Source organism: Salmo trutta, chromosome 6 (genome assembly GCF_901001165.1).
Source record: "Salmo trutta chromosome 6, fSalTru1.1, whole genome shotgun sequence".
Taxonomy (NCBI): domain Eukaryota; kingdom Metazoa; phylum Chordata; class Actinopteri; order Salmoniformes; family Salmonidae; genus Salmo; species Salmo trutta.
This window is the reverse complement of record NC_042962.1, coordinates 20,732,058-20,748,865: the sequence shown is the minus strand read 5'-3', so window position 1 is coordinate 20,748,865 and position 16,808 is coordinate 20,732,058. Positions and strand designations below refer to the sequence as shown.

The 16,808-nt window shown below is 42.3% G+C and overlaps 1 protein-coding gene across 5 annotated transcripts in view; it reads right to left on the bottom strand.

The window, feature by feature from the left end:
• The window catches only part of slc12a7b (solute carrier family 12 member 7b), a 67,712-nt gene extending 53,093 nt beyond the window's left edge, over positions 1-14,619 (bottom strand). For 2 of the 5 annotated variants that reach the window (XM_029755700.1, XM_029755701.1), the window contains exon 1: positions 14,345-14,619. In XM_029755700.1, the coding sequence (XP_029611560.1) occupies positions 14,345-14,483 (139 nt within the window). In that variant the 5' untranslated portion in view covers positions 14,484-14,619. Of the gene's footprint in view, positions 1-2,442; positions 2,962-14,344 lie in introns of those variants that run through there. The other 3 variants (XM_029755704.1, XM_029755705.1, XM_029755702.1) reach the window with 2 other exon arrangements.
• Between the last annotated feature and the right edge of the window lie 2,189 nt (positions 14,620-16,808).

Sequence of the window (16,808 nt, the reverse complement as noted above, 5' to 3'; positions counted from 1 at the left end):
ACCCAGTTGAACACTTATTGGAGATTCTGGAGCAGCGCCTGAAACAGCGTTTTCCACCATCAACAAAACACCAAATAGTAGAATTTCTCGTGGAAGAATAGAGTTCCAGACACTTGTACAATCTATGTCAAGGTGCAATGAAGCTGTTCTGGCTCGTGGTGGCCCAACTCCCTATTAAGACACTGTATGTTGGTGTTTCCTATATTTTGGCAGTTACCTGTACATAAGATAACTACTGTAAGATTTTCAGGGTGAAAATACACATCGGGGATACTGTACTACACAGGACTTTAGACAGACAGTGTGACTCTGGCTGCATGCTTATCAATCGGTAACGGTTACTGCACAACTACACAGCATGAGTACTGCTAGAGTTAACAACACCACCTCTGCAACAGACAGTCTGGCGAGGTAGCCTGGATTTAAACTATACCAGACCTGTGAAAAAAACAGGAAGCACATGCCTGCAGAGATACACAGCAGATTGAACACTGTGCCAACTGTTTTTGCATTACAGAATGTTTCACCTGCTCTGTACAGTGACTGTGTCCATACTGGTAGGTTATAGCCAATCCATGTCAAGGAAGGCCATACACAAGCATGGTAAATCAGCTAGCTGCAACTTAACGTTACAATCATCCAACTGCATTGTTTTTCACGTCCACTGAGCAAACATGCCAGCACGGATTATTTTGGTCAATGTCAATTCTAAATTGGACAAACATGAAAAGGCACTGCTTCTCATTTGGGGAGAACTCAATTTAGCTCAGCTCAAAATTCTGTTTTAACCAAACCACAAAAGATGCCCGTTTATAGAAAGGGCTGTCTTTTCCAAGCCAAGGCCAATGGAACTAGCCCAGCTGTTTAGTTTGGCTGGCTAGTGCAATATGCTAAAAGCACGATGGCTTTAGCTTCGTAAACCTTTGAATGCAATGCATAAGTGCATGCTACATCTGAAATGGTTTACTTGTACCCTGTTATTCAATGTTTTTTTTCTCCTTTTTTTGTTGAGCTCAGGAATAATTTGACACAGATGTCAGCTTTGTGTTCAGTTCCAGTTTAAATACTCCTAAAGAATGAGGGAGAGGCGGAAAGAGACAGACAGGCAGACAGAGGTGTTGCTTGCCTTCCCGAAATATCTGCTGGGGATGTGAGCACAAAATATTGGGGAAAGACAATAGACTCACAAAACACCCGAAGAAGAGGTTATTATGGGGAAATTTGAGAGAATGTTTTTCATCTTGATCTAACCAACGTTTAGTATTGTTATTAAGGGGAGTGACTGTTATATGCACTACAAAGCAGAAACCAGACCCATTAGCCAACAACTAGACCAATCAATAACACTGGCTGCTATCTGACTCTCGCTTTCTCGCAGTCTGAGAGTCAACATCAATGCACGGGTTTCAAACCCGTTCCCAAACCCCTTCCCAACAGTCAGACGGCTTATATAACCCACCATAACGGACACCACTTCTTCCCAGTCTGTAGAATCTCACACAGTGGGCGGCCGTAATTGTGCGTCGCGATGGAAATTAGGAGGAGGGCCCTGATTGGCCTTCGCCTTGTGAAACAGTAGGAAAAGTAAAACAGTAACAACTGTTTGGCACAACAATGGGGGCTCTGTGCAGTTCGTTAGCACAGACTTGTGGGAAGTTAAACTTAATGACCTTCCCTCGTTAAGGCTTGTAATTAAGAGTTGGTTCTGGTGTTGAACACGGGAAAGATGATGCAGTGGAACAGCATAATAATAATAATAATAAAGTCATTTAGCAGATGCTTTTATCCAAAGCGACTTAGTCATGCATGCATACATTTTACATGCTCTACCAACTGAGCTACAGAAGACCAAGTGACATCCCTGTGGTAAGCTGTAGAGTAGCAACACATTGTAGTTCCTAGCAGTATGCTAATAGAACAAAAAGACACTTGCGTCTTATTATGCCTCTGGATGCTACGGCTAATTATTTCTGCCAAACGTGACTGTGGAGAGACTGAGGGAAGGGAACAACGAGACGAAGAAGTGTGGTAGCGTAGCACTGTAAAAGTGGATCAGAGCGAGAGAGAAAGACAACGAGAACGAGAGAGAAAGAGGATAAGTGGGAGTCGTGACACCTAACAAAAACCCAGCTCAGCCCAAATGTATAGCCATTCTATCCCTAAAATGACCTGGCCACTTCTTTATTAGGGTCAAGAAAGGGACGCGCTTCAACCTTTCCCTTATCAACCATCACTTTCCAATATACGTGATCCGATAACACAACCATGTTCATCCAATATACTGTATACACCTGATACGACAAAACACAACTACAGAGTCATGCTCAGCCGCAACTTAGCAACAGATACTCTAGCCCATTGAAGTAAATGTGCTCATCTCCCTTGCAGGGTGGAGGGGGTGAGTTGTGTGGAGAGCAAAAGCCCCCAAAATCCTTCTCTCACCTGGGAAGGGGGCATCCTCGTCTTCCTCTCTGAAAACATTGTTGTCGTCCTCATCATCGTCCTCACGGGACTTCCTGCCATCCTTCACAGGAACCACTGTGAAGTTTGTAGGCATTTTCACACCATGTGCCTCTCAGCGTTTTGCCTGTCCTTCTCTTATCTCTCTCTCCTTGTTGGTTCTGCTTCTCGCCTTCTGTTCAGTTGTTTGCTTTGTTTTTATTCTAGGTATCTCCCTCCCTCTCTGTCCCTCTGGGCTCGTGCTCTGCCGTTGGTTCGAAGTTCTCCGTTTTTTGCCCCTATCGCTTCGATACCGGGTGCCCAATGTGACCAGCCCTCCCTCTCCAAATACGGAAACGCCTGTAGAGGAAGGCTCGGCTCGACAAACAGCGTAACGTCTCAATCTCCCTGGGGTCAGCTGTATTTCACTCACTCCACAACACAGTACTGTCTGTGTGAGAGCACAGAAAAGGGAAGCAGACAGCATTGATAATGGAGTTACACTGACGGGGGTGGGGTGACATTACTTCCTCTCCTTGGTCATCTAAACCACACACCCTCACAGAGAGAGCTGGGCTGTGTCACGGACACACAAAGGAGGAGGGGGGTTTGGAATAAGAGCCCATGTGGGGTTATCAGCCCCAGTGAGAGGGGTAGCCGCTGGTGAAACTGTGATCGTCCTGCTTATCTCTCCAGTGTGATTCGGAAGGGTTAGCAATGCCTCCCAGACAGCCCCTTCAGGCAGCGATGGAGGGACACACTCTTCCCCCATGGCGCCTGGCTTGGAGAGGTTTAGATAGTGTGACCATGTGACTCCACTGTCTACAGCATTCCTGTGTGTAAAGCCATGGGAACTCTCACTTCACATAAATTACCACAGAAAAGTATTGTGTTACTGTTAAATCATTCTAGTATTTTAACAGCCCTTCCCTCGGCAGGTAAAATAACAGCCCTAGGCCAATTTCAGTCCCAAAGGAGGCTGATAGAGAGTTCTGGCAACATGGACACATCTGGTCTGTTCTCTCACAGCCGAGTCAAACACAACTGGAATCCTTCCTCAGAATATCACCAATGTTCAGGAGGATCAAACTGGCTCTGAATCCTGGAAGTCAGAGAGGAGGGGTGCCTCCTCTGGAAGTCCAGAGAATAGATGTTACGAGAGCAGCACTCTCACTTGCATATGAAGCAGCAGCCCATGTCCGTTTCAGAAAACAAAGGCTACTGTAGTCACGTACACATTGACTGCTCAGGGTCAGTGTGTTTCTTCAGTTCAAATGGTGCTCTGTTGCATTTGACTAGCCAACAGTGGCATGAAAGTGAATCTGTCCATGGTGCTACTTCCAACTGCTTGTTATAAAACTGAGTATGTGCAGGTAATGCCGTTTTTCTGTCTTTAGTCCCAGCATGTAGAATAGCCTGAAAATGTCCTGTCGACTGAACATTGATCTGTTCAGCTTATGTACTCTTCACACTTGTGAGTTGACGTGCACAAACAGTTGCACTTGTCTGTCCTTTCCGATACATGTTCTGGGAATCAGTGACTGCAAATTGCATTAAGCAGGCAGTGAGGCAGGCGCCGACAGGGGTGGCCAGGACAGGATAATATTCCTCCTCTTCCGGGAAGATTCTTCAGTCACTCACGCAGTAAAAGAGAATAGGCCTCAGCAGTGCTTTAGATCGCCTAGAGGATGGAGACGTACAGAAGCTAACCAACGCTTTGCTCGGTTTCTTTTGTCCACATCTCACAAGTGTTTTACACCAGTACAGATAGGTCACATGCATAGACATGTTCATCCATATCAGTTGGTCTGATAATGCTGAGAAAGCAAATCCTATTTTTCAAGGAATCCCGTGCTATTGAGGACTCGAGAATTGACTGTAGCATGCAGACTACCGAATGCTGCCTTAATGTAAAACTCTCCAGAGATCCAGAGTTCCACACTCTGCCAGTGTGCCACAGCCTGAGGGGCAGAGAGGGAGATCATAGATGATCCATCTTAGAGAGAGACTAGAGGAATGTCTAATCATGAAGGATTTGACTTGTGTACGGAGAGAATCCCTCTTCGCATTCTGAAGTCATTCCAGTGTGGTTGGAGGGTAAGGATATCAGGGGGGATATTGGAAAATACCTGGGAAACAAACAAATCTACGGTAACTATAGATGTGGCGGATGTACCCAGAGTAACTTCACGAACGAATGCAATGTTCAATCACTCTATTACGGGCAAGGCCATGAAGATTAAGGGCATCATTACGTGAACCACAAAATGTGATATACCTGATCAAGTGTATTTGTGGTCTATGCTATGTAGGAAAAACTAAAATTGCTCTGAAAACAAGGATAGCAGAACACAGGAGTAATATCAGGACCCTTGACCAGAGAAACCCTGTGGCTGCGCATTTCATGGAGGCTCGTCACAACATTAGCTCTTTGAGATACATTGGCATGAGATACATTGGCATGGAACATGTTAAGACTCCTAGGAGAGGTGGAGATATTGATAATCTATTATTGAGAAGAGAATTTGTATTGGATTCACTGTTTGTGTACCATGTATCCTAGAGGTCTGAACCAAGAGTTTGATATCAGACCATTTCTAACCTGAATGTTAATTTACTTTGATTTGTCTTGACTTCCATGTTACCCACTTGGTCATTTTGTAAATATATATTATTTTCTGGAACCATTACATCCACCCATCTCATTGTTATATCAAGGGGAGACCCAAATGCAGACACATGAAGCAGATGGTTGGAGTCTTACAATGTTTATTAATCCAAAGGGGTAGGCAAGAGAATGGTTGTGGACAGGCAAAAAGGTCAAAACCAGGTCAGAGTCCAGGAGGTACAGAGTGGCAGACAGGCTCGTGGTCAAGGCAGGCAGAATGGTCAGGCAGGCGGGTACAAAGTCCAGAAACAGGCAAGGGTCAAAACCAGGAGGACTTGAAAAAGGAGACTGCAAAAAGCAGGAGAACGGGAAAATCGCTGGTTGACTTAGAAACATTCAAGACAAACTGGCCCAGAGAGACAGGAAACACAGGGATAAATACACTGGGGAAAATAAGCAACACCTGGAGGGGGTGGAGACAATCACAAGGACAGGTGAAACAGATCAGGGCGTGACAGTTATTTCATTATTAGAGGTATACAAATGTTTTTTTGCACCCACCATGCATCATGTCCACAATGGTCATGTGAGGTGAAATGCATATATTTTGGGACGTGAACACTCAGTGTCTTTGACCTGACGAAGATCCGTTTCGAATCGAAACGTTGTAAATAAAGCGGTGAATTGGGAGCTTTAACAGTGTGCGGGCCTTCTCGTTCTAAACAAACAATCTACGACATTGTTGGAAACAACCGAACAGGGCTATGTGGCCAACGGGGTCAAAGGTCACCAAAGGGTTAAACAGTGTCACAGATCAATGCGTTGAGGTCACAGCATACCGTCCAATGTAGGTCAACAAGTAACTCCAAGGTCTGTTCCTTAAGGTATTATTATTCCTTGTGTATTACCAATAACCTATACAGCACCTGTGTCTCCTTAAAATAGGCAGGGCAGCATGAGAAGCTATCAGCCATCTTATTTTGCATTACTCTGACATGCATTTGAGTTGAACTCCTGCGCTCTGGTAACATTTCCATAGATTCTATTGATGTCAAATTCCCAGGAGGCTGCTGAGGGGAGAATGGCTGGAAGGGAGCGAATGGAATGTCACCAAACACCTGGAAACCATGTGTTTCATATATTTAACACCATTCCACCAATTCCGCTCCAGCCATTACCATGAGCCCGCTCTCCCCAATTAAGGTGTCACCAACCTCCTGTGGTCAAAGTGATGATTAAGTAGGTGGTATATAGGCTATATAAACAGCATACCAAATATAAATTGAAGCTGGAAGGCAATGCATTGAATGGAGGGGAAGGATGTAGTGGATGGGACTTCAAGAGAAGGTTACTACCTTTCAGAGTAAGATCTAAAAATACTATCGCCCATTCCTAGCAGAGCAGATTGTATCATATTGCTTGCCCTGGCCGGAATATGGAATATAGAGCGATGGGGAAACATCAGAAATACAGAGAGATAGGGTTTCTAATGGTTTCTAATGGTTCCACGTCAAAGTACAGCCCAAGGACAATGGGCCATGTCTACAGACTCCGTTTTCTCAATGTTTATTTACACTTCCTTCCTGCCCATTGAGACGATTACAGGCCAAGTCAGTTACCCTTTTGATATTGGGGAAGAGGTCCCTGCGCTGAGATCTGAAACCCAAACAGACAGTACAAGGGAGTTGTTGTGACAGCAAATAAGCCCTCGGCTGTAATCTGCTACAGTGTGTCTGACAGCAGCTCCATAAGAACATAACATAACAAAGCTGACTCATATTGTACAGACAGAGGTGGTTCTCCATTTCAAAACAAATCTTCCATGTAACGTTGTGCTGGAGGTTTTAGCCACCCCCTTTCCTCAAGAGTAAACAGGACCAGAGCAGGATTTGAGATGAATGGTGGCACACTGCTGCCCCTCTCTGGCCACGAGAAGAATCCCACCACCAGTGTATGGCACTGGAGGCCAAGGTACTGTACCTTCCTTCACAAGCTAGCCAATAGGAATGCTTTCATATGTATATCCGCTCTATTCACATCGTGGTGGAAAATGAGGAAAGCTAATAAATGAAATGGAACCCTGCAATAATTCAATGGAAACAAACATTTGCTATGGTGTATATTACGCAGCTATAAAACTCAATACAATTCCCCGGAAAAAATGACAGAAGAAAAACGGCAGTAGGCATAACTGCCAGGCGGACCAGCCATAATTCAGAAGCATTCATATTTCATTTGAAAAACAAATCTATGCTGGCATATGAGTTTTATCCCAAGTCAAATTTTCCACAGGTTTAATGGATAAATAAAAAAGCTCTTTGGTTCTGTTTGTTGGCAACATTTGCATGACATTTTTACATGTTGAGAACAAGACTCATAAAATCAGCCCAAAGCTGAAAAGGGCTCAAGTCCAGACAATTAAATTGACACGAAATAAGACACCAGACCAATCAACCCAGTAAATGTTAGTTAGGCTTCCTCTATTACAGTCTACAGATTACTGGAAGGTCTGGGTCACCTAGAAATGTCCCAAATCTGACGTCGCCCCATTGAAGTTGACATTAAAAACCGTTAGACTTAGGTAAGAGTTTTGGTTAGGGGTTAAGGTTTAGGGAAGAGTCGTCCCAAGGATTCCAAATAGCAATAACCAAACAATCAGCTGACAGATGTGTGGCCTCACATTGATTTCCCCTTGCGAAGATTACAGATCGCAGGCTGTGGAAAAACAGGTTTATTCCATTTCAAAACACTCAAGACCGGTCTCTCTCTCCATGGGCAGGGCCAACTGTATGTATAGGCTAAATTACAGGAGGCTCTGTGAAACAAGTGACTCAACACAGTATGTGTCTAATGACAGTGACTGTGTTGAGCCATCAGTAAGAGCTGAGCACTCCATCCAGACGACTGAGTCCTCATCAATCCCTTTGTAATCTCTGGTGTCCCTGACATCTGGAGGATGTACCCTATTTATAGTCTCTCTCAATCCCAAATGTGCAGTGTTCAATGGGAGAGCAGCATGGTTGAGATTAATGGTTAATTCCATTTAAAATCCATCTATTCCAGATATTAATTGAAATCCTTATTAAAGAAGCTCTATGAATGAAGTCTATGGATAACTGCTAGAAATCTGCCATAACTGCTGGTCAAAGCACATTTAACACCACATTAGATAGGGCTCAAGAGAGATGTTAAGACATTATCTTTGACATTTTGTAGTCACCTATTTTCTCTATTTCCAAACTCCAATGTCTAAGGACTAAGAAACAGCCCTGGAAAGTTTTTTTTAAGTATGGTGGCAGGGTTTCTTGAGTGCTCAGGAAAAAAAGCTGAAAAAGTACTGGGCAATTGCACAGTAACACTGAGACCTTTTCACTTTAAAATGCATGCCAGGAAAAAAACATTGATTGCAAAGTTGAACAAACCATACAGCTATATGCAGAAGTCTACTTTTAACAATTGCCACTGAAAATGTTACTGAAACACATTTACTTCAGGAACAGTGCAGATACAACATTTGGTACCAGAATGACAGTAAAATCTCCCTCAGTCTTTTATGTGACACCTTGAGTTTGAAAAAATCTATTTCAGTTATTGAACTATGGAATGACAGTAACAGAATGACATGAGTCATTGATCTGTACTAAACATTAATGCATAATTATGAACATACTGTATATCTTCGTGGTGATATATCCTGAATAGATACACAAAAGGTAGAAAAATGTAATATTCTCCTATTATTCTACACACTGGCTATTATTCTAATGAGCTCGTCTCCCAAACTACCTCGGAGGGTTTAGAGCTTGGGGTAGTCAACTCATACAAGTACTTGGGAGTATGGCTAGATGGTACACACACTGTCCTTCTCTAAGCACAAATCAAAGCTTTAGGCAAGAGTTAAATCTAGACTTGGTTTCCTCTTTCGACCCAGCTGCCAAACTAACCCTGATTCAGATGACCATTCTACCCATGCTAGATTACAGCGACGTAATTTATAGATCGGCAGGTCAGGGTGCTCTCTAGCGGCTTGATGTTCTTTACCATTCGGCCATCAGATTTGCCACCAATGCTCCTTATAGGACACATCACTGCACTCTATTCTCCTCTGTAAACTGGTCATCTCTGTATACCCGGTGCAAGACCCACTGGTTGATGCTTATTTATAAAACCCTCTCAGGCCTCACGCCCCCCTATCTGAGATACCTACTGCAGCCCTCATCCTCCACATACAACACCCGTTCTGCCAGTCACATTATGTTATGTCCCCAAAGCACACACATCCCTGGGTCGCTCCTCTTTTCAGTTCGCTGCAGCTAGCGACTGGAACGAGCTGCAAAAAACAAACTGGACAGTTTTATCTCAATCTATACATTAAAATACTTAATCATGGACACTCTTACTGACCAGGGATGCAAACTGGCGAGGGCCCAAAAAGGTGCTACTTTTTTCTGTTGTTGCACTGAGACATGCAAAAAAATCCCTGCTAGGGGGAAATGCATGTTTTAACTAATTAAACAACAAAGAATATGATCTACATGATCAGTCTCTGTGTGTAAAATAAAAAGTGGTTCATGTGAACCGAACTCACAGCTAAAAAATGTAAAGAAAGCAATCCAATGTTATTTGTTGCCTAGACTTTACTGCAAATGACAGTCAAGTCTTGAGAAAAAAACAATACACTAATATTGCAGTTAGCCATGACAGCCTTTATAATAGAACGCTTGTGACCACACAAACACATCTTCATACTGCACTTGGGGGAAAAAATATCTTAATGTAGAAATAGAATGAAACAAACAGGTATTCTATTTGTGTTCTAATATAGTGGCCATTATAGTAGACATCAATCAAGGCTCCATTTGTGCAAAAATAATGTTCACTGAGTAAAAAAATGTAATAAACTTTGTGTCAGTGAGGGGGATTAACTGTCAAGTTCAACACAACAAAAGCAATATCTTTGGGCTACACTGCACGTTATTACATTGTACACTTTCTGCCTGTGGACATCTGTTCTACATTGTGCCAGCAGAGCATGATACCCTTTGTTGGCATAATTGATCTCTTTCAGGCAGAGTACACCTGGCATACCCCTTTTTACCCACTGTATTGAAAGCGAGAAATTGTGTGGCGTTTCTTTCAACTCTATTGTGGCATCCAGTTTAAGCCAGGCCCAGCTCCAGCTACACTTGATCCCTGAATCCATTTGTTTAATAAATCCTGTTAAGGTATAGGGGGCAGTATTTTCACAGCCGGATGAAAAACGTACCTAAATTAAACTGCCTACTACTCGGGCCCAGAAACTAGAATATGCATATTATTGGTAGATTTGGATAGAAAACACTGAAGTTTCTAAAACTGTTTGAATGATGTCTGTGAGTATAACAGAACTCATATGGCAGGCAGAAACCTGAGAAAAATCCAACCAGGAAGTGGGAAATCTGAGAATTGTAGTTCTTTTGAATCCCTATCAAAACTACAGTGTCTGTGGGGTCACGTTGCACTTCCTAAGGCTTCCATTGGCTGTCAACAGCCTTTAAAGTTTTTTCATCCTTCTCCTGTTATTGGGCAGAGAATAGTAGCTCAGTCAATGAGTGGACTGCCTATGGACAAAGGGCTTGGTTATGCGCGAGCCTGCGAGCGCGCCGTTCCTTCTTTTTCTCCTGGAATGAACACGCTATTGTCCGGTTGGAATATTATCGCATTTGTATGTTAAAAATACCCTAAAGATTGATTGTAAACAACGTTTGACATGTTTCTACGAACGGTAATGGAACATTTTGACTTTTCGTGTCTCGAATTACGCTCGCGCATTTTGCCTTTGGATAGTGATCTGAACGCACGAACAAAACGGAGGTATTTGGACATAAATATGGAGTATTTCGAACAAAAACAACATTTCTTGTGAAAGTAGGAGTCCTTGGAGTGCATTCCGCCGAAGATCAGCAAAGGTAAGGAATGATTTATAACACTAATTCAGAGTTTTGTTGATGCCAGAACTTGGTGGGTAGCTGTATAGCTTGCATTGATGGTTGAGCTATGTACTCAGAATATTGAACAATGTGCTTTCTCCGTAAAGTTATTTTGAAATCTGACACAGCGGTTGCACCAAGGAGTAGTGTATCTATAATTCTTTAAATAATTGTTATATATTTTGTCAGCGTTTATGATGAGTATTTTTGTAAATTGATGTGCTCATTCACCGGACGTTTTGGTGGGAATACATTTTCTGAACATCACGCGCCAATGTAAAATGCTGTTTTTGGATATAAATATGAACTTGATCGAACAAAACATACATGTATTGTGCAACATGATGTCCTAGGAGTGTCATCTGATGAAGATCGTCAAAGGTTAGTGCTTCATTTTAGCTGTATTTTGGGTTTCGGTGACATCTCCTTGCTTGGAAAATGGCTGTGTGGTTATTGTTTGTCTATGTACTGTCCTCAACAGCGGAACGTCTGTCCTCAACAGGTTTTAACAATGCTAACAATACTTGTTCCATCACAATTTCTCCCTCAACTCAAACTTTCCAAATGCCAGTTGTTTTTCAGTTACAGCTCATGAAGTACGCTTCATCACCTTCTCACCCCGTCTCCGTGGTCAGGCTTCTCACCCATCTCTTTGTTATCATTCAGGGACGTGCTGCTGTAACTGGCAAACTGCCTTTGCACCCTACTGCTGTCTTTCCATAGCGCGCACTGATTCTGTAACTAGCAAATTGGTTGTCTCTTCTCTCTTCAGCCACGTGCTGCATTCTGTTGTAATTCGAATGATAGGCTGAGCCTTGGAAAAAAGCCTGTGTAGCCACAAACGCGCATCACTCGTTCGCTTACAGCCAGTAGTGATCCAAATGTTTCGCGTGATGCGTTTTTGTCTCTACCATTTTGTCCTTCTTGTTGTCTGTGCCTAACAATGTTTGAGTTGCTGCCATGTTGAGTTGTCATGTGTTGATACCATGTTGTGTTGTCAAGCTGAGTTGCTGCCATGTTGTGTTGTCAGGTTGAGTTCTGTTGAGATGTTGCCATTTGTTGTTTTAGGTCTCTATGTAGTGTTGTGGTGTCTCTTGTCGTGATGTTTTGTCCTACAAAATATATTTTTAATGCCAGCCCCCGTCCCCACAGAAGGCCTTTTTGCTAAGCCGTCATTGTAAATAATAATTTGTTCTTAATTGACTTCCCTGGTTAAATAAATTAAAACAAACAAGATCAAATTTGGTTGGTCAAGACCGGACCAAATCTGTACCAATCATAGACATCCATGTTTCACAAGTTTGGACATTACAGTAGAGTAGAGTACAGTACAGCACAGTAGAGTATAGTTCAGTACAGTACATTTCATAATACTGTATTCTACTCAAGTGTGCTCTACTTTACTGTATGAACTCAACTTGACTCTTTACTATACTCTGAGCTCTACTGTACTCTACTGCAACTGTGGTTTGTAACTACTATGATCGCGTCTGCCGATTTGGTAACAGAGTGATGCGTTTTAATCACTTAAAGGGATACTTCAGGATTTTGGCAATTATGCCCTTTAAGTACTTCACCAGAGTCAGATGAAATTTAGGATATAATTTGTATGTCTCTGCATCCAGGATGAAGGAAGTTAGAGGTCGTTTTGTATGCCAATGCTAACTAGCATGCTAGTAGATACCCATAAACACAATTATTATGAGTAAAAACACTAACCAATTGGTAGGTCTACCTTTACTTGTTACTTCTGTGAACTTTCACAATCCTCCCTCCTCATGAGGGAGAGAAATTAGAAAATATCTTAAAGATATGTGGGGTTTTGGTAACAGAATGACAAGACACTAGGCAATGTGTCTTACAGAAGGCAAACAATTTCTGCAAAACTAAATATAAATGTTGATATTGGCAGGGGCCTTAAGCTCAACATAATGTTTTGGATTTCTAATACCTTAAGACCTTTTCTAGTAGATGTTTTTTAAGATCCCTTTTTCCACCTTTGTGACAAGAAATCAAAGCTTTGGCTTATTCCTAATTTTAGGATGGAAAATAGTTGAAAAACATATCTATGCGTTCATTTGCGAAAAATATAGATTCTTAGCTTTCATTTGACACCAAATGTGATATGCTCCTCTAAACTTTACGTTGGAGCTAATGGCTCTTTTTACATGGAAATTACCAATGATTTATATATACACATACATACACTAGACAACGTATAGAATTTATTAAAATATGAGGTTTGTGGAAGTAAGGAGATAGAGGAAACAGATTCCAAACCCAGGAGAATTGGAGAATCTGAGCTGAGATAACTATTGTAAATAGTAAATGTGCTTCTCTCACTGAAACACATACACAAACACAATAATGCACTGCGTGCACATGCTCGCTCGTTCTCTCGCTCTCTCTCTCCCTCTCATATGTACTTGTTTTGGAGCTAACTCTCTCTTGACATTGCATATCACAATTTGCATTTGCCCTTTTAATAATAACAGCTCAATAAGAATGTTTTTCATGATGCAATAAATCTATACAGGCTTGTGCGATCACAACCACACTAAGAAAAGCCAATTAAAATACAGAGCCGACTGCTTTCGATTCTATATTCAGAAATAGGGGAGAGTCTACTCATGAACATGGAAGGCCTTGCATATCTTCCCAAAATTAAACTAGCAATGTTGTTTATTTGCGAGAACATCCTCATGAAGTATGTCATTCATAATCTCACTGATAGCGCACCTTTCTATATTCAGGTGGACAACTATTGGTTGAAATGGGGTAAAGTTGTAAATGATCTATTCTTTAATTGGTTATCCCTGGTGATGCTTGCTTGACAATTCAGTCTAATTTTAGAGGAGTGCACTTTCACTGCAACCTGTTGCCATGCAACACCCGACTGGTGGTAGGAGGGACACAAACAGCTTTAAAAAGACAAGCTTATACATAATTGCAAAATTATTAAACATGACTATCATCATCAATTATTACAGTTGTGCAAAATAGCAGCAGAACAGAATAACGAATGTAGGAAAAACAGCTGTGAATGTCATGGAGAAGTAGGTTAATTAACGTTAGCTAGGGAATTATTTAATTACGATCACTCACAAAAGATCGCAAACATGAATATGTGTTTAAAATGTAGGCCCCATGTACGTGCACATAATACAGCTGTCGCTCATTTCAGCTCGTTCCTAATGAATGGGAAGTAACATACATAAAGTTCTATACAAACCACAGGGTTAGATAAGCATAAACAACCCGTAGTGAAATACATAGCTAATCCCGAGTGGATAATAACGGCTTGAGTAGGAGACGGGTAACATTTTACCGTATCTGTTGGGCTCCCTACTGTACTCGAGGACAGGAACAGCGTCTTGCGGTTCTATGGAGTAGCCTTCTGCGCCTTTGCTTTCAGAGCACTGCTCGTTGCCCTGACCGACAGGGACAACCACAAACCTGTCGCTCATCCCCTCCTGCGTCCTCCCTTATCACACTTCTTACGATGGAGGAAAAACCTCTGGGCTCGAAGCGACTTGTGCTGTGATTCAAACTCAGCAGTCTAATCTGCAACGGGCTAGCAGGTACACATGACAGTATGTATGGGACACGAGCGTTGACCCACTGTTTAAAACACTCAAGGCGTGTCCATCGCATAGTGTCCTTTCATTGGCTGGGGGCCTCGCGTACCGGTGTCAATCCGCCCAAATTATATTTCAGAACAGGGTTATTTATGAAATAAGTGTCCTGAATATCATAATGATACCAGCACAATCTCTTTCTAACACTCACGGACTTTTTTTGTATTTTTGTGATGGTTTTCTCAAAATATGACCTGGTAGTGCGTGCACAGGCTACTAGAATAAGAACACAGGTGTGTTTGCAGCACGTGGGATATGCTCTGTTGTTCGCCACAATGTCATGCCTTTGTACCTTCCTCATCATTATGTGTGATTGTGCAACGTATAATCATAACATATGTGATTAAATGGAGTCCACAAAGATTCTTACTGTGTGGTAATTGATTGCATGTCAACATCACTACAGTCTGCAGTCTTTCATTCTCACCCTTTATGTTGCTTTTGTCAGTAAGCATGTAAAGAACATAGTTTGATTTAAAAAAAATGTTTTTTAAATGTAACCTTTATTTTTTTATTTTTTTTATTTCACCTTTATTTAACCAGGTAGGCCAGTTGAGAACAAGTTCTCATTTACAACTGCCACCTGGCCAAGATAAAGCAAAGACGTGCAACAAACACAACCACACAGAGTTACACATGAGATAAACAAACGTACAGTGTGTGCAAATGAAAATCTGTACACGGTGTGTGCAAATGAAGTAAGGAGGTAAGGCAATAAATAGGCCAAAAGTGGCGAAGTAATGTCACTTTAGCAATTTACACTGGAGTGATCTATGTGCAGATGAGGATGTGCAAGTAGAAATACTGGTGTGCAAAAGAGCACGAAAACAAATAATATGAGGATGAGGTAGGTAGTTGGTTGGATGGGCTATTTACAGATGGGCTGTGTACAGCTGCAGTGATCGGTTAGCTGTTCTGACAGCTGACGCTTAAAGTTAGTGAGGGAGATATTAGTCTTCAACTTCAGTGATTTTTGCAATTCGTTCCAGTCATTGGCAACAGAGAAATGGAAGGAAAGGCGGCCAAAGGAGGTGTTGGCTTTGGCGATGACCAGTGAAATATACCTGCTGGAGCACGTGCTACGGGTGGGTGTTGCTATGGTGACCAGTGAGCTGAGATAAGAAGGATCTTTACCTAGACTTATAGATGACCTGGAGCCAGTGGGTTTGGCGACGAATATGTAGCGAGGGCCAGCCAACGAGAGCATACAGGTCGCAGGGGTGGGTGGTATGTGGGGCTTTGATGACAAAACGGATCTCACTGTGATAGACTACATCCAATTTGCTGAGTAGAGTGTTGGATGCTATTTTGTAGAGGACATCGCCGAAGACTAGGATCGGTAGGATGGTCAATTTAACGAGGGTATGTTTGGCAGCATGAGTGAAGGATGCTTTGTTGTGGAATAGGAAGCCGATTCTAGATTTAATTTTGGATTGGAGATGCTTAATGTGAGTCTGGAAGGAGAGTTTACAGTCTAGCCAGACACCTACAGTGAAGGAAAAATGTATTTGATCCCCTGCTGATTTTGTGCGTTTGCCCACTGACAAAGAAATGATCAGTCTATAATTTTAATGGTAGGTTTATTTGAACAGTGAGAGACAGAATAACAACAACAAAATCCAGAAAAACGCATGTCAAAAATGTTATAAAATGATTTGCATTTTAATGAGGGAAATAAGTATTTGACCCCTCTACAAGACATGACTTAGTACTTGGTGGCAAAACCCTTGTTGGCAATCACAGAGGTCAGACGTTTCCTGTAGTTGGCCACCAGGTTTGCACACATCTCAGGAGGGATTTTGTCCCACTCCTCTTTGCAGATCTTCTCCAAGTCGTTAAGGTTTCGAGGCTGACGTTTGGCAACTCGAACCTTCAGCTCCCTCCACAGATTTTCTATGGGATTAAGGTCTAGAGACTGGCTAGGTCACTCCAGGACCTTCATGTGCTTCTTCTTGAGCCACTCCCTTGTTGCCTTGGCCGTGTGTTTTTGGGTCATTGTCATGCTGGAATACCCATCCACGACCCATTTTCAATGCCCTGGCTGAGGGAAGGAGGCTCTCACCCAAGATTTGACGGTACATGGCCCCGTCCATCGTCCCTTTGATGCGGTGAAGTTGTGCTGTCCCCTTAGCAGAAAAACACCCCCAAGGCACA